The sequence below is a fragment of the Mirounga leonina genome, unplaced genomic scaffold (genome assembly GCF_011800145.1).
Source record: "Mirounga leonina isolate KUSES-001 unplaced genomic scaffold, KU_Mleo_1.0 Mir_127, whole genome shotgun sequence".
Taxonomy (NCBI): domain Eukaryota; kingdom Metazoa; phylum Chordata; class Mammalia; order Carnivora; family Phocidae; genus Mirounga; species Mirounga leonina.
The window spans coordinates 78,449,831-78,468,378 of record NW_023270316.1 but is presented as its reverse complement, the minus strand read 5'-3'; the positions used below and the strand labels follow the sequence as shown (position 1 = coordinate 78,468,378).

Here is an 18,548-nt window from a genome sequence, read left to right as displayed (position 1 = left end):
TATTTGAACGCTTTTATTTTTTACATTCAACTGTGGTCCATTTTGAAATGGCAGATTCCAGCATGGGAAAAGTGTCAGATAAGCCTGAGAAATCTTGTGGTACCAGAAAGTAAGGAAGGAATAAATGATGGGAACATGTCAAAAGGATAGAGAAACCGAACTGAAGGGGCTCCTACTGGCCAAATCTGGGACAATTTGAGCAATAAAATAAATGACAGATCATAATCCATAAAAAAAGAATCCATGACAGTGTGCAGATGTAAATGAATTAACTGGGGAGGAGGGAAAGCTCTTCCTTATAGAATTCTAACTAGAAAATGCAGACGAAATCATAGAATTAGAAAAATCACCATTTGACAACCAGCACAATAATAACTGTTTCAAGCAAGAATCCTCAATAGATGCTAAAAAGAGTAATGCAAGTAATCAGGAACAGAACAAATCTCAAGGTATTTCCCCACAAAGACACTTGTCTCAGGTTGGGTTCTCTGGAATCATGCTGAGAGAGAGTCTGGGGTACAGGCTATGTTCTAAGGAGAAATCTAACTGCAGTGCAGGCTTATCAAAATCTTGGCCAACTAGCAGAGAGCTCTAAAGCAGCCAGGCCCCTTCTCACTCAGGCACTGAATGCAGGCTGGCACAGGAAGGGTGTGACCTTGGGTGAAGTTAGTCATGCTGAAAGAAAGAGCTAACAGCTAGAAGCTGTTTGCAGACCACACCTTTCACAACTGAGCAGCAAAGTCCTTCCTCGAAAGATCTGTGTGGTGCATCTGAGTCTACCAAAATACTTATTAATTACAAAGAAAAACTGTACCCTTACAGAATGGAGAAACTTGGCAGATACCACCTGAAGTGGTGATTAAAGTTAACAGTCCTAGAAATGGTACATTCAATGATGGAACATCACTTTTATGGTATTCTTGCTAAAAATGTTACTTTGAGAATCTAATCATGAGGAAACATCAGACGAACCTAATTTGAGGGACATTCTACAAAGAAGCCTGTACTCTTCAAAATTGTTATGGTCATGAAAGAGAAGGCAACACTGAGGAACTCTTCCAGATTAAAGGACACCAAAGAGCATGATAACCAACTGCAGTGTGTGAGCATAGTCTGGACTGTGGAGCAGAAGGGATTAGTGGGGCAACTAATCTTTCTTCCAAAAGCATTGATAAAATACTACTGTAATTTATAAGCCTTATTCAGTATTTTATCAATGCTAATTTCCTGATTTTGATAATTGTACTCTGATTATATAAGAAAATGTTCTTTGTTATAGACTGAATGTTTGTGGCCCCCCCCCCCCGCAAATTCCTATGTTAAATCCTAATGCCCGATGTGATGGTATTGAAGACAGGGCCCTTGGGTGGTGATTAGATCATGAAGGTGAAGCCTTCACGAATGGGATTAGTGCCCTTTTAGGAGACCTCAGAGAGCTCCCAAGTCCCTTCTGCCATGTGATGACTCAGTGAGCACATGGCCGTCTAGGAACTAGGAGTAGGCCCGCACCTCACAACAAATATGCTGCTGCCCTCATGTGGGACTTCCCAGATTCCATGATGAGGAGAAAGAAATTTCTGGTGCTTATAAGCCACCTGGTCTGTGGTATTCTGTTATAGAAGCTTGAACCGACAGACATTCTTGTTCTTGGGAAATATCACTGAGGTATTTATTGGTAAAGGGACATTATATCTGCAATTCATTCTGTTTCAGAGAATGAATAACAAAGAACATGTAGCAAATAACAACATTTAGGGAATCAGGGTGAAGGGTATAAGAAAATTCTTTGTACTATTTTTCACAAGTCTGAAATTATTTTAAAATTAAAAGTTTAAAATATAAGAAAAAATAAGATTTTATCAGTTTGGAATCTTGGAATTTTATCTTGGAATATCGTATGAGGTATGGACCTGATTTTATCTCTCACCAAATATCTATTCATTTGTCCCATCTGTTCCTCTGTGATCTGAGATGCTACTTTTATCACATTCTAAATTTCTATAGTTACTATTTCTGGACATTCTGTTCTGTTCCATTGGCCATATGTCTGTCCACATATCATAACATACAATTGTTCTTATAAGAGACTTTATTTTTTAGAGCAGTTTTAGGTTTGGAGCAAAACTGAACAGAAAGTAGAGAGTTCTCACAAGCCCCTACCCTAAAAGTTTTAATTATACAGGCTTTGTGGTTTAAAACATGGTAGAGTAGGGTTTGCCCCCTTTTTAACTCTTCTTTTTCAGAGGTTTCCTGATTCTTTTCTGTTTATTTTTCCCCATGACTTTTAGGATCAACTTGTCTAGTGCCAGAAAAAAGAAAACTTACTGGGAATAGAATTCATTTATACATTAATTTGGGGAGAACAGAAATCTTTGTAATGTTGAGTTATTCTATCCATGAACATGAAATATGCAATGTCTTTCCACTTGTTCAAGCCTACTTTTCGTTTTTCAAGAATGTTTTCCTCTTACAGATCTGGCATATTTCTTAAGTTCATTCTTAAGTATTTTATCTTTTTGATGTTAGTGGAAACAGAGACTTTTCTTCCACCATGTTCTCAAACAAATTATTATGTATATACAGAAAGTATTGGTTTTTGTTTGCTAATTTTGTAACCTGGTTTTTGTTTGGTAATTTTACTCAATTCTTTTTGTTTGGGTATTCTGTTGTTATTGATCCTCTTGGCTTTTCAACATACACTAACACATCATCTATACACAGAAATAGCTTTCCCCCTTCCTTTCCTTCTTATGCTTCTAATTATTTTCTCTTGATTGAATATGGTAATTGATTTTGTTAATACAGTACAATGCTACACAGCAATGGCCATGGTAATAAGCATCTTTTGTTTCTGGTTTTAGAGGAAACTGATCGAGTATTTTGTGTGTGTGCAATTTTGTTCAAAAACCACTTATTCCAATTTTATTTAGCCTTTTTAAAACTTAGGCATAGACGCTGGGATTTTTCAAGTACCTTTTTGTCATCTATAGAAATAATGATTTTTCTTCCTAAATGATGAATTTAGTAACAAAAGGTAAGTAGAAGAAATTAGCTATTACCCCTCATATCTACTGGTAACACCACTTTTTTCAGAGGCACAGTCCCTTCAGTACTGATCAGCTCCCCATTCCCCCCAACACCACTATTGGGAGCTTTGTTCCCAAAGATCAACAACTAAGTCTAAAAGGATTTAAGTAGGTGTTTCATGAAAAAAAAAAATTATGGTAAAAAAAAAGTTTAGAAAAATACTGGGTTAAACAGATTTAGATACTTAATTATAGCAGGGCTTCTTAAAACTTGTAATATGAATAAAATACTTAGGAATAAACTTAACCAAAGAGGTGAAAGACTTGTACTCTGAAAACTATAAAACTGACGAGAGAAATTGAAGACAACACAAAGAGAAATGGAAAGACATTCCATGCTCATGGGTCAAAAGAACAAATATTGTTAAGATGTCTATATTACCCAAAGCAATCTATGTATTTAACGCAATCCCTATCAAAATACCAAGGGCATTTTTCACACAACTAGAACAAACAATCCTAAAATTTGTATGGAACCACAAAGATCCCAAACAGCCAAAACAATCTTGAAAAAGAAAAACAAAACTGGAGGTACCACAATTCCAGACTTCAGGTTACATTACAAAGCTGTAGTGATCAAAACAGTATAGTACTGGCATAAAAACAGACACATAGATCAATGGAAACGAATAGAGATCCCAGAAATAAATTCATAATTCTATGGCCAATTAATCTTCAACAAAGCAGGAGAATATCCAATGAGAAACAGACAGTCTATTCAACAAATGGTGTTGGAAAAACTGGACAGCCACATGCAAAAGAATGAAACTGGACCACTTTCTTTCACCATACACAGAAATAAACTCAAACTGGATTAAAGACCTAAATATTGAGACCTGAAACCATAAAAATCCTACCAGACAGCACAGGCAGTAAACCTCTTTGACACTGGCCATAGCAACTTCTTACTAGATATGTCTCATGAGGCAAGGGAAACAAAAGCAAAAATAAACTACTGGGACTTCATCAAAATAAAAAGCTTCTGTACAGCAAAGGAAACAACCAACAAAACTAAAAGATAACCTACTGAATGGGAGGAGATGTTTGCAAATGACATATCTAATAACAAGTTAGTATCCAAAATATATAAAGAACTTATACAACTCAACACCAAAAAAACACACCAAAAAATGCAATTAAAAAATGGAAAGTAGACACAAACAGACATTTCTCCAAAGAAGACATACAGATGGCCAATAGACACGTGAACATATGCTCAACATCATTCATCAAGGAAATGCAAATCAAAACCACAATGAGATATCACCTTGCACCTGTCAGAGTGGCTAAAATAAAATAAGAAACAACAAGTGTTGGTGAGGATGTGGAGAAAAAGGAACCTTTGTGCACTGTTGGTGGGAACGCAAACTGGTGCAGCCACCATGGAAGACACTATGGAGGTTCCTCAAAAAATTAAAAATAGAACTACTCTATGATCCAGGAATCACACTGCTGGGTATTTACTCAAAGAACATGAAAACACTAATTTGAAGGGATATATGCACTCCTATGTTTATTGCAGCATTATTTACAATAGCCAAAGTATAGAAGCAGCCCAAGTGTCAACAGATGAATGGATAAAGAAGATGTGATAAATATTTACAACAGAATATTATTCAGCCATAAAGAAGAATGAAATCTTGCCATTTGCAACAAGAATGGATCTAGAGAGTATAATGCTAAGTGAAATAAGCCAGTCAGAGAAAGACAAATACCATATGGCTTCACTCATATGTGGAATTTAAGAAACAAAACAAATGAACAAAGTCGGGGGGAGAGACAAACCAAAAAACTGGCTCTTAACTACAGAGAAGAAACTGATGGTTACCCGAGCTGAGGTGAGTGGGGGGGATGGGTGAAATCGGCAAAGGGGATTAAGAGTACACTTATCTTGATGAGCACAAAATATGGACCTGTTGAATCACTATATTGTATACCTGAAACTAATATAACACTATATGTTAGTTACACTGGAATTTAAAAATAAAACTTATAATATGCAAATGAGCACTATAATATTAAAGATAGGGACTACTATTTGAAGTCTAAATGCATTTGACCATGCGCATTTATACATTTTTGTATTCCTAGTGCCAAATACAGCACCTAGAATACTATAAGCACAAAGCAAGGTAGGGAGAAAGTGAAAGAGGAAGTACTTATTTTACATGGCGTAGTCAGAAAAGCCTCTCTGACAGCTGAGTATTTTAAAAGGAATCTAGATGGAGAGAACTAGCTATGTGGAATCTGGGGGGAAATCATCCCAAACAGAAAGAGAAGGAAGTACAAAGGTCCTCAAGTGGGACCATGCATGGCCTGATAGATGAAAAGCAAGGAGGCCTGTTTGGCTGAAGCAGAGTTGGCAAAGGAAGAGAGGAGTCAAAATTAGTGGCAGATCAGAGCATTTAGGGCCTTAGAGACTAGAGAAAGAACTTTGGATTTCATTATGAGCAAAGAGGAAAGCCACTGGAGGGTGCTGAACAGAGGAGTAATAAACTTGCCTTGGATTTTAAAAGATTCATGCTGGCATTTTGGGGGAACACAATACACTGTTAGAAAGCTACTGCATATGTACATGGTATTTGTCATAGCCATGACCCCCCACTTCTCCTTTTTAAATATTTGTAAAAAGTATACGTTATCCACAGAAAAATAAGAACCACACAAGAAGAAAAAAAACAGTATAAATTCACACTAGTGATATATGCAATCAACATACACAATAACATTGTGGTGTTATTATTTCCATCAGGTGCTGATGATATCCTTTTCATGCAATTAGTTTAAAAAGCTTTCTTGAAGACTTCACATTTAATAAGTTCATATTTATTTTTATATGTTGTTCAATTAGTATGTTAATAAAAATTACTCCTATGATTCCAACTGGGTGGGCCAAAGTCCACATTAGTAAGTATAATGAAACACTGGGAAGAGTGAGAAAACACATAGAACAGAAATGTTTTATAAACAATTTTAAACAATCTTTATCATCAAGGAATATGGATCTCTATTTTAGAGAAATCTATTCTCCATAAAATCATAATCACCATTATTTGTGACCTACTATTTCAGTTAAGTGTAGGTGCCCATCTGCTTAAGAAGATATGCTGCATATTTCAGCAATACCTAAATCTGTGTAGCTTATATGCTTATAAGAATAGTGTCAGGTATTAATCTTCTTAAAGTCCCACATTATGTGAAAGCCTCCCTCCCTTAAACAACATATTCTCCCACACACATACTCTGGATACAACCAGCAGCTCATGCAAAATGGGTACATGCTTTTGCAATATGATCTTCAAATACAGCCAATAAGAAGAGAATTTTGAAAAAAAGACTGTGAGAATATGCTTTCACTCACTAAAGATGGGGAGAGGAGGTTAAAAAACAAACTAAGAGGGGCGCCTGGGTGGCTCAGTCGTTAAGCGTCTGCCTTCGGCTCAGGTCATGATCCCGGGGTCCTGGGATCGAGCCCCACATCGGGCTCCCTGCTCTGCGGGAAGCCTGCTTCTCCTTCTCCCACTCTCCCAGTTTGTGTTCCTTCTCTTGCTGTGTCTCTCTCTGTCAAATAAATAAATAAAAATCTTTAAAAAAAAAACTAAGAATTAAAAATAAAGAAACAAAGAAAACTACCAAAAAAGGACAAAAAAAGGAAGGCAAGAAAAAATATGCTAGTGGCTATTTAAATCTCCCTATCTCCAGTAATATCTGAAAGGCTACTCTGCTAAGAACTTTACATTATTTTGTAAGACAGGTATTATTCCATTTTCTGGCATAGGAACATTAGTTCAGAGAGGTTAAATAATTTATGAAGATCATTCAACAAGTATTAAAGTATAGCCAGGAGGCCAGTGTGACAGCTGTAGAAACAAAGAAAGAGTGGAGAGGAAATTATGTCAGAGAAGTAATGAGGGGAGGAGCCCATGGTAAGCACTTTAGGTGTTCCACTGAACAAGACAGGAAACCAGCCAAGGTTTTCAGAAGAGGAGTGACCAATCTGGTATTGATTTTAAAGGTACTATTCTGGCTGCTCTGCGGAGAATGGACAAGGTACAGGGTGAGGATGGGGGTGGAGTGACGAGGGAGAGACAAAATATAAGAGTATAGTACTACAATGATATAGATAATGTGATAACCACCCACAACTTAGTGCCTTCAACAACCACCAAGTATTATTTCCTGTAATTGTGTGGGTCAGCAGTTCAGGCTATGATCAGCCGGACTGCTTTTCTACTAGTTATAGTCAACTGGCAGCTCAACTGGGGCAGGAGACTCTAAGATGGCCTCATTCATATATCAGGGGCTTTGGCACTTAGCTCACCTTGGCTGGGCCTCTCTCTCCATACAGTCTAGCCTGGACTCCCTTACATGGCAGCCAGTTTCAAAAGAGTTAAGGCAGAAGATCCATGCTATCTTGAGGCCTAGGCTCTAGATCTCACACATCACTTCTACCACATTCTATTGATCAAAGCAAGTACAAGGGCCAGCCCAGATTCACTGGGTGGGCAAAAAGACTCCCTGTCTTGATGGGAGGAGGTACAAATTATTGTGGTCATGTTATTCAATCTGCTCCACAAGACAGAGATTATAGTGGCTTGAATGAATATAGTTCCATGGTGGTGGTAAGCAGCTGGATTTAATGCCAGGATTTCTTAATTAATTGGATATGGGAAGATTTTTCAACCAAGAAACTAGAAGGATGAAACTCATTTACTGAACTAGGGTAGGAGGAGTTGGGGGGGAGGGGGGCGGAGAGAGAAATAACTCAGGAGTTTTTGTTTTAGATGTGGTAAGTCTGAGATGCCTATTAGATATCCAAGTAGAGATATCAAGTAGATGGTTAGTCTGGAGTTTAGCATGCTATATCTTTGCCACAAACTAGAAGAGGCCAGGGGGGAAGGAAAGTTTTATTTGTATCACTAGGGCATAATGGTCTTCTTCCAAATAGTCTGCCATGGTTTCTAAGTTGTCCGGCACCTTTTCCTTCATGTATCTTGTCTTATAAGAAACAGGGAAGACCCAAAGAAGATTCAGTTAATATGGAAGAAAATACAAAAGCTCTTTTTGTTCATTTGGGTTGGGTTTTTTGGACATATATTTATAGAGCTCTCTCAGACCAGTTTGCTTTCTGGTATCAACAGAAAATAACATAAGAACAAATTAATTCACTAGCAGTCAAAAGAAAAAAATCCGTTCTTTAGAAAAAGCAAAGAAAAAAGGAAAGAAGACTGGGATAATTATAAAATGCAAATAAAAAGGTTCACAGGGCACTATAGCTTTCAAAGGCAAGTTATATAGAATATTACTATACTCCAGCATCTGAAAGCAGATAGGAAATAACAAAATAAGAAGGTTTTTATTTATTTTTTATTTAAAGATTTTATTTATTTGACAGAAAGAGACACAGTGAGAGAGGGACTACAAGCAGGGGGAGTGTGAGTGGGAGAGGGAGAAGCAGGCCTCCCGCCGAGCAGGGAGCCCGATGCGGGGCTCCATCCCAGGACCCTGAGATCATGACCTGAGCTGAAGGCAGACGCTTAACGACTGAGCCACCCAGGCGCCCCAATAAGAAGGTTTTTAAAAATATCCTAATTCACATCTTAACTTTTCCTATAATTATGTCAACCACTGGGGATGAGATATAGGGAACTAGTTTTTTTTCTAAAAAATATCAGTATAATTTCAAAGAATCATTGTTTCATTATCCAAAACAAAGACTCCATAACCAATAAGCAAGATCATCCAGGCTTTAACCCTGAAGACTACTGAAATATATGTATGGTTATCATACAATTAATACTGTTATTGTGGATGTTTGTTCTAATATATTCAAACATGATTCAAGTGAGTTTATGACTGTATGATTCTATTCAATTCAACACATATTAATTGAATGTTTATTAGTAATTAGACTCTCTAGTAGATGCAAAGATGAGCAAGACCCATACATACTGAAATCTTGTAAGCAGGATTTTTCAAATACTTAAATGTGATGATAATAGTATATATTTTTAATTTATATTCTAATTCAATGCACAAATGATTTGTGGAGGCTTACAAGAAATAATATTATTAAATAAAGCTGTAAATATATTTTAAAAACAGAAAAATACAAATTAGATGTTAAGTAGAGAATAAGGGGAGAAATACCAACGCATGCTACAACACAGAGAAACCTCAAAAACATGTAAAAGACACCAAACACAAAAGACCACTTACTACTGTATGACTCCATTTACATGAGATGTCCAAGAAAGGCATACAGATACAGAACACAGATTAGAGGTTGCCTGGGGCTGGGAACAGGAATTAACCATTATTAGGCATGAGGGATCTGACAAAGGTGACTGCAATGTTCTAAAAAGGAATGGTCTTATAACAGCACAACTTGGTAAATTTACTGAAAACCACTGCATTTTATATTTCAAATGAGTGAATGTTATGGTATGTAAATTACACGCTATAAAGTTTTTTTTTTTAAAAAAGGTAAAATAAAAATATTTATAGACATACAAAAGCTGAAATAATTCATCACCAACTGACATGCCTTATAATAAATGTTAAAGAAAGCCCTCAAGTAGAGGGAAATGACATGAGAAGGAAATCTGGATCTATAAAAAAAGAAAAGTACCAGAAATGGTAACAACATGGTTAAATATATAAGATTTGTTTTCATATTGTTTAAATCTTTTTAAAAGATAATAAATGGTTTAAACAAAATAATACCAATACAGTGAGTTTTATAATATAAAAAATGCATAATAATAGCATATAAGGCTGGGAGGGAAGAATTGGAAGAGTGCTTTTATAAGGTACTATATGTGAAGTAGTATATCACTAGAAGGTAGATTATAATAAAGATGTAATCTATAAACCCTAGAACAAATCACTAAAATAACAGAGTTACAACTAATAAGCCAACAAAGGTGAGAAAATAGAATCATAAAAAATAACTCAAAAGTCAAAAATCATTAAATAACTCAAAAGAAGGCAGAAGGAAAAGGGAACATAGAATAGATAGGACAGATTAAAAAAAAAAAAAGCAAATGGTAAGACTTAAACCTAACTATACCAATAATTACATTAAATGTAAATGGTCAAAACACCCCAACTAAAAGAGATCGTACTATAATTGATAATACTGTTGTATATTTGAAGGTTGCTGAGAGTAAATCTTAAAAGTTCTCAACACAAGGGAAAAAAAATATGTAACTATGTGTGGTTAATGGATGTTAACCAGATTTATTGTGGTGATCATTTTATTTAATTATACCAAGTATATTTATATATTAACTTATTGTGTTATACACTTGAAACTAATATAATGTTATATGTCAACTGTAACTCAATAAACAAACAAAAACAACAAAAAAAGGAAAAAAGCCACAGATTTTCAGATTGACTTTAAAAAGCAAGACCTAACTATAGGCTGCTTATGAGAAATGCATTTTTTTTTTTTTTTTTAAGTAGGCTCCACGCCCAGCTTGGAGCCCAGTGCAGGGCTTGAACTCACAACCCTGAGATCAACACCTGAGCTGAGATCAAGATTTGGATGCTTAATTGACTGAGCCACCCAGGAGCCCCAAGAAATGCATTTTATTTTATTTTTTTAAGATTTTATTTGACAGAGAGAGAGCACAGCAGAGGGAGTGGCAGGGAGAGGGAGAGGGAGAAGCAGGCTCCCCGCAGAGAAAGGGAAGCCTGATGTGGGACTCAATCCCGGGACCCCGGGATCATTACCTGAGCCAAAGGCAGTTGCTTAACCAAATGAGCCACCCAGGTGCCCAAGAAGCGTGTTTTATTTTTTTTTAAAGATTTTATTTATTTATTTGAGAGAGGGAAAATGAGAGAGAGCAAGCACATGAGAGGGGGGAGGGTCAGAGGGAGAAGCAGACTCCCTGCCGAGCAGGGTGCCTGATGCGGGACTCCATCCAGGGACTCCAGGATCATGACCTGAGCCGAAGGCAGTTGCTTAACCAACTGAGCCACCCAGGCACCCAAGAAGTGCATTTGAAATATAAAGACATAAACAAGTTAAAACAAAAGGACAGAGAAAGACCTTCCATGCTAAAACTAATCAAAAGGAAGATTAGTGGGCTTGTTAATATCTGCCAAACTAGATTTCAAAGCAAATAATATCACCAGGGATAAGAAAGTTATTTCATAATGACAAAGGGTCAATTCATCAAGAGAACACTATAATCCTAAACACTGTTTGTACCTAATTACAGAGCTGCAAATGCAGGAAGCAAAAACTGACAGAACTACAAGGAGATAGACACAAATCCATAATTATAGTCATACCTCTTTTAATAATTAATCGATAGAACAAACAGAAAATCAGTAGGGTGCCTGGGTGGCTCAGTTGGCTAAGTGTCTGCCTTTGGCTCAGGTCATGATCCTGGGGTCCTGGGATTGAGCCCTCCATTGGGCTCCCTGCTCAAGGGGAGCCTGCTTCTCCCTCTCTCTCTGTCCCACCGCCCCAAGCTCATGCTCACTCTCTCAAATAAGTAAGTAAATAAATAAAATCTTAAAAAAAGAAAAGAAAAGAAAATCAGCAAGAACATAGGAAACTTGAACAGCACTGTCAACCAACTTGCCTTAACATCTATGGCACATTATGACATAATAGAAAACTCTACCCAACAACCAACAGCAAAATACACCGCTGAACACAACAGAATACATTTTTCTCAAATGCACAAGAAATGCTTCCACTACAGCCCACATTTCAGGCCATAAAACAAGCCTGAGTACATTTTAAAGGACTCAAGTCATGCAAGGTATCTGACCACATGGAATTAAATTCAAAATCAGTAACAAAAAGGTATCTGGAAAATCCTCAAATAACTGCAAATTAGCATACTCCTAAAATAACCCATGGGTCAAAGATGAAATCCAAAGTGAATTTAGAAAATAATTTTAATTGAATGAAAATGAAAGTACAACATATCAACATTGATGGAAGTGGATAAAGCATTATTTAGGAGTAAATTTATAGGACTAAATACATAAGAAAGGACTCAAATCAGTGACTTCAGTTTCCACATTAAGAAACTAGAAAAAGAGCAAATTCAATCCAAAGTAAAAGAAGGAAAGAAATAATACGTATCAGACAAGAAATCAATGAAAAAGAAAATGAAATAATAGAGAAAAATCAATGAAATCAAAAGCTGGTTGTTTTGAAACCAATAAAAAACACTGGAATTAACTCTGGCAAGACACTGTGCTCAATGTTGATATTTAAGCTATTTATCTTGTCTCATTCTAAATTTGAAGAAATTATGAAGGAGACACAGGAATATTAGCTATACAGTCTGAGGTCACATTTCTACATATGTCTCTCTGAAAAGAGATAACAGGCATACCCATCCTTGGGCAAACCACATAGCTCTTCCACACAACAGTTTTCTCAGAAGTAAAATAAATGGATTAGATCATCTCTAAAATCTTTTGGCTTTAAAATCCTCTACATGTCAAATAAGAGGTACACATCTACTACTGACAATTCTAAATGACCTGAATAAGATGTCCTGATAAAACCCTGGGAGCCTGAATTAGTACTTTCCTCGAAAATAACCATCTTGACCAAAGTGTAAAAGTTGGTCAATCCACCCATAAATTCATATGTTTAAATATCAACCTCGGGAGAAAATCAAAAGAGGATTTCAGTTTAATTTAATGTCAAGTGCCAATATTATTAATTACTTAATCATTACTTCTCCCCTGTGAGATGGCCATCTTAGATTCATTACTTCTTAATTTTGTCTTCAATATTACTCCTTCTAGTAGTAAAAGTACACATTTTATATGTGTGTGTGTGGTTATAGTTATAAAACATATAACTTATATAAGTTATAGAGGCTGAAAAGGAATGAGGGCCTTTTATAAATTTGTTTGTTCAAATGTCCTATTGTGGGCATTTTTATTGTCTGAGCTATTTAGGAACACTCTGCTGCTACCTTTTAGGAGAAAATTACCTTATATAAATAGATCATAGATAAGACTGAAATCTGCCATGAGTGTACAGACCTGGATAACCAAGTAGACTAGTCTTGCATAGTAGGTAATTTTAAAAGCTGTGGGCTCTAGAGCCAAACTACTTGACTTCTAATGATGATTATGCCATTTACTAGTTGTATTACCTTGGACAAATTATTTAACTTTTTGGACATTTATATGAGCATTAAATAAACACAATAAAGATGTAATTATAATCACTCCCTCCTATCTAGTTTGATAAAAAAAAAAATACCAGAAGCTAAGAGAATTCTATAAAAATTATTAAAACAGCACTTTTTTTTTTTATTTCAACTTGTGTATATAGTGTTATATTAATTTCAGGTGTAAAATATAGGGATCCAACAATTCCACATATTACTCAGTGCTCATCAAGACAAAGTATACACTTTTTTTTTAAGAATTGAAAGTATGTTTATTTAAAAAATTTTTTTAAATATGTTCAGTTAGCCAACACATTAGTTTTTGATGTAGTGTTCAGTGATTCATTAGTCACATATAACACCCAGTGCTCATCACAACATGTGCCCTCCTTAATACCCATCACCCTGCAAGTATACTCTTAATCCCCTTCACCTATTTCACCCATCCTCCTTCCCACCTCCCCTCTGGTAACTATCTGTTCTCTATAATTAAGAGTCAGTTTTTTGGTTTGTCTCCTTTTTTCCCCCCACTTTGTCCATTTGTTTTACTTCTTAAATTCCACATGAGTGAAATCATATGGTATTTGTCTTTCTCTGACTTATTTCACTTAGTATTATACTCTTATACCCTCTGGCTCCATCCATGTTGCTGCAAATGGCAAGATTTCATTCTTTTTATAGCTGAATAATATTCCATTGTGCATACACACACACACACACACATATTTTTTTTTTTAAGATGTTACTTATTTATTTGAGAGAGAGAGGGAGAGAGAATGTGCACATGTGTGCATGCACAAGCTGGGGGTGGGGGTGGCAGGGAGGGTGAATGCATGGGGGAGAAGCAGACTTCCTGCCCAGCAGAGAGGCCAACGAAGGGCTCAATCCCAGAACCCTAGTATCAGGACCTGAGCCAAAGGCAGATGCTTAACCAACTGAGCCACCCAGGCGCCCTATACTACCTCTTCTTTATCCATTCATCAGTCAGTGGACACTTCGGCTGCTTCCATAGTTTGGCTATTATAAATAATGCTAAAACGGCACTTTAAACTCATACTTACTCAATTTACAGCAAAATTATATATTGACATATTCCAGTGGGAGGGGCCATGTTATGAAAACATAAATATGTAAAAGTAGTTTAAAAGACAGTTTTACTATGAAAGTGAATGAGGTTTTATGCTGATTCATACAGTCCAGTGATACTGCAGATCTCCCAAATTCTCCCTAGTTAACCTCAGATAACTTAGAAATATTAAGTGCAGGCCCTATAAGACCTTTCCCTGCTGAATATTTTATTTACATTTTTTAATTTTATTATGTTATGTTAATCACCATACATCATTAGTTTTTGATGTAGTGTTCCATGATTCATTGTTTGCGTATAACACCCACTGCTCCATGCAGTACGTGCCGTCTTTAATACCCATCACCGGGCTAACCCATTCCCCCACCCCCCTCCCCTCTAGAACCCTCAGTTTGTTTCTCAGAGTCCATAGTCTCTCATGGTTCGTCTCCCCCTCCGAGTTCTGCTGAATATTTTAAAATTCTGTCAAGCTTTGGGCCTTAATTGTTGCAGAATGTTTTAACTTAATGAAATCCTGGGGTATGATCTCTAATGGATGGGCCTAAAGCCTAACTGAAGTCATGGTATCCAAAAAGGGGAACCACTTAACCCCACCCACTACCCCCCCAATCATGGAACAAACAATTACAGTAACAGTGACTCACTAAAAGTTACACGTATAGTATAAAGATGTGGATCACAGTGCAATAGCCACTCAATAATTGCGTGACCTAACCAAAGACCTATTTGCTCAGAGTCTTATTTCCTACATCTGTAGAAGATACCTATGATTGGAGATATCGAGGATTAAAGGAAAGAATGAATAAAATGTCCCTTCCAGGGGCGCCTGGGTGACTCAGTTGTTAAGTGTCTGCCTTCGGCTCAAGTCATGATCCCAGGGTCCTGGGATCGAGCCCCGCATCGGGCTCCTTGCTCTACAGAGAGCCCGCTTCTCCCTCTCCTCCCCGCTTGTACTCTCTCACTGTCTCTCCTTCTCCCTCTCTCTAATAAATAAATAAAATGTTTAAAAATAAAATAAAATGTCCCCTCCATCCCCACTAGCACACAGCACTTCCCAATTCATATTCATTTCCCTTTCTTTATGTTTAACTTCACCTTTTTTTTTTTTTTGACAAAAACGACCTATAGGTTAGGCTGTGCGATTTCAACATAAATGCACATTTTTAGTGTTCCTTCAGAAGCTTTACTTCAAAACCACTGTGTAATTAGGATAGGGTAGGAATAATCTTCTGACAGAATTAAATAAGACTGGTACAACTTTTGGAATAAATACCCACTTCAGAGTAAATAAGATCAAGTACCATAATAAACTGATGAGAATTCTATGATCACTATCATTTTTTGGAAGTAGCTTCAAGAAATACCTAAATCTAGTCAATTTTCATTGATTCAAACATCATTATTCAATAATATTCAACAGATTATCTCCACTATAATGTGGAAATGTATTCCACAACTAATTTATTCTGGGCCTATTTGCAGGGATAGTTTTCCTTAAAATTAAATATCTATAGGTACAATATAATTTTCTTGAAGGTGGTTATTTTCATTTAAAAACCTACTTCAAACTTTCTGACCCAAAGCATTCTCTTTCATGTGCAGAACTCAGTTTTAACCAAGTATTTGACAGTTGTACAAATCCAGAGCCACCCACAACTGGAGAAGTCTGGATTCTGTCACTTGCAAGTGGAGTGGGTGGTACGACTTCTTTTCATTTCATACTATTAGTATCAATCTACCTCATGTGGCTCTTTTTTCAAAGTGTATATAACAAGGGTCCTTTAGAGAGCTGTGGCCTGGAGACCAAAACTAGATCATTCCGGGATACCAAGGGATTGCTTTTACAAACACCACTTACCATTTGGTCCTAAGTTGTCACGAAGAATTGGTATAAAGAGCAGACACACACAGAAGCGGAAGGCTAGGATAACCCTAAAATAGCTGCACACTCAAAGCCTATGAACAATTAACTTCAGGCAGAGGAACCAATCACTATCACAAACACAGTAGGAGCCCTCAAACAGTGTTTTGAGCACAACCAATTTCCTTCAATCTTAACGGCCACCTATTGAAATCAGCATCATAAATCCTTGAAGTGTACTGCGGTGTTACTCCTTTCTTATCCCAGGGAACCTGGTGAGGAACTGAATTGGCAGTAACGAAAATAAAACAATACCTTAAAATCTGAGGATGAAAAAGATACACACCTCCATAATAAATAGCGAAGAAAAAAAGAGAATCGAGCTATATCTCATCTCACTCATTCTTTCGGCCTTAACGTAACATTTCGTAGAAGTTACTGGATTCAGACGGAAAAGAAAGAAACTTGAAATGGGTCAGTGCCACCAAAAATCAGAAGCGGGCGCTCATCTGTCTTCTATTGCTAACGAAAAGACCACCTGCCTTCCCCCACCCCCCAGCCAGCTCTTCAGGTAACACGCTTTCCTTCTCGCGCTGTTGAGGCAGTCCAGGAGGAACAGATTTCTTGATTTTAAAACATTAACAAAAGCGAAGAATGCAACACACACACACACAAAACTTCTACGAAGCTCGGCTCTTCCGCTCGAGGAAAACCCGTCTCGGAGCCTTCCACCTCAGGAGAACGAGACGCCCGCGGGGGACCGCAGACCCCAGGACGCTATCACCGCCTCGCTGTGCCAGGACCTCGGTCGGAGCGGTGCGGCTCGGCGCGGGGTGTCGCGCACGCCCGAAGGCCGCGCCGCACCGCACCACCGTCACAAAGCCACGAGCGCGGCGGCCTGCTTCCCCCCGGGCCTGGGCCGGACCCCCGCGGCCCCGCAAGGGCAGGCGCAGGCCCGCGGGGCGCAGAGGCCCGGCCTTCCGCCCGGTCCCGGCCCCCGCCTGGTACTCACACACGCACAGCTCCACCACGTACGCGTAGTAGGACCAGACGACCACGAAGGTGATGAAGAGCACCGGCACCCAGCCCACGCTGCGCTGGCAGCAGCGCCAGAACGTCCACGGCGCCATGTTCCGCTGGCGGCGGCTGCACGCAGCGCCCCACTGTAGAGGGGAGCGCCAGGCCCCCGGCGGCGGCGGCGGCGGCGGCGGCGACTGGGGCGCTCCGGGCCGCTCCTCGCCCAGGTGCCCCGCCTCCGAGGCCGAGCCCGCCGAAAAGAAGATGGGAGTCCCCTCCACGACTCCTCCCCTCGCCGCGCCCGGCCAGGTCCCGCCCCGGCCCTGCATCCCCCCGCCCCCCCGCCCCCCTCCCCGCGCCCACGCCCGCCCCGCCTCCGCCCGCCTCCGCCCGCCTCCGCCCGCGCCTCCGGGGGCGGGGCCCGAGCGTGGGGGCGGGGGTTCCGTTGGGGACGGCCCTTGGGGCGTGGCGGAATGGCCCAGTGGCAGGAGGAGGTTGGGGGAGGAGAGGAGGAAGCGAGTCTGGAGTGGTCCCTAAGACGAAACGTACTTCGTGGATGGCTGACGGGGCGGGGAGGAAGTGGCTTTTGTGGACTGCGTCTCACGTCGGGAGGCTGCTGGAAGTGATTCCTTGACTGATTCGTGGGCCTTGGCCTCTCCCTACAGAACTTGCTCTTCTGGGGTCCTTTGGCCTCTAACCAGTTGGGGCCCATTTTCAAACAGGACCAGACCGTGCCCCACCCAACGTGCGGGCAAGGAATGTATATTGTTATAAGCTTCTCCAGTGCTTCCGATGTGCATCTCAGGTCAAGAACCCCTGTACTTTGAAGTAATTTCCTCCGTGTTTCAGGCGGAACTGACAGATGAAAACCCCTTTCTGAGCATTCCTCCCCAGGAGAAGGAGGCGCCTGGGGGACCCCGGGCCGCTATCATTTTTTGAAGATGGAACTGGTAGATGTCTGTGATTTAGGATGGAAGCCACGTGGTGTCTGTTAGTTTGATTTGAAACCCAGAAGGGGAGCAACAACCCTCTCCCTGTCCCCCAAACGACTACTGAAAACTTCGAGAGCTTATTTACAACTGGGGAATCTTGCTAAATAATGCCCATAGTCATAACAACCTAGAAGCATCACTGTGAAGACATCATAATACAAGATCAGAAGCATTACAAGTAATTTCAAGCCTCATTTCCAGTTACTATCATGTCTATTCTGGTTAGACTAAAAGATTTTAATTAGCTACTGCTCACTAAGGTCTCCATGAAGCGGATTTCCCCCTTTTATAGTGTGGTATAAAGGTAGTGAAAGCAAATAATATTTAACCACAGCACACCAG

General features: G+C 39.0%; 1 protein-coding gene across 10 annotated transcripts in view; it reads right to left on the bottom strand.

Annotated features, from left to right (window-relative positions):
* The window catches only part of ZDHHC20 (zinc finger DHHC-type palmitoyltransferase 20), an 80,882-nt gene extending 63,490 nt beyond the window's left edge, over positions 1 to 17,392 (bottom strand). For all 10 annotated transcript variants that reach the window (XM_035003706.1, XM_035003705.1, XM_035003704.1 and 7 more), the window contains exon 1: positions 17,210 to 17,392. In XM_035003706.1, coding sequence (XP_034859597.1) covers positions 17,210 to 17,327 — 118 coding nt within the window. In that variant the 5' untranslated portion in view covers positions 17,328 to 17,392. The remainder of the gene's footprint in view (positions 1 to 17,209) is intronic.
* Positions 17,393 to 18,548: the final 1,156 nt, after the last annotated feature.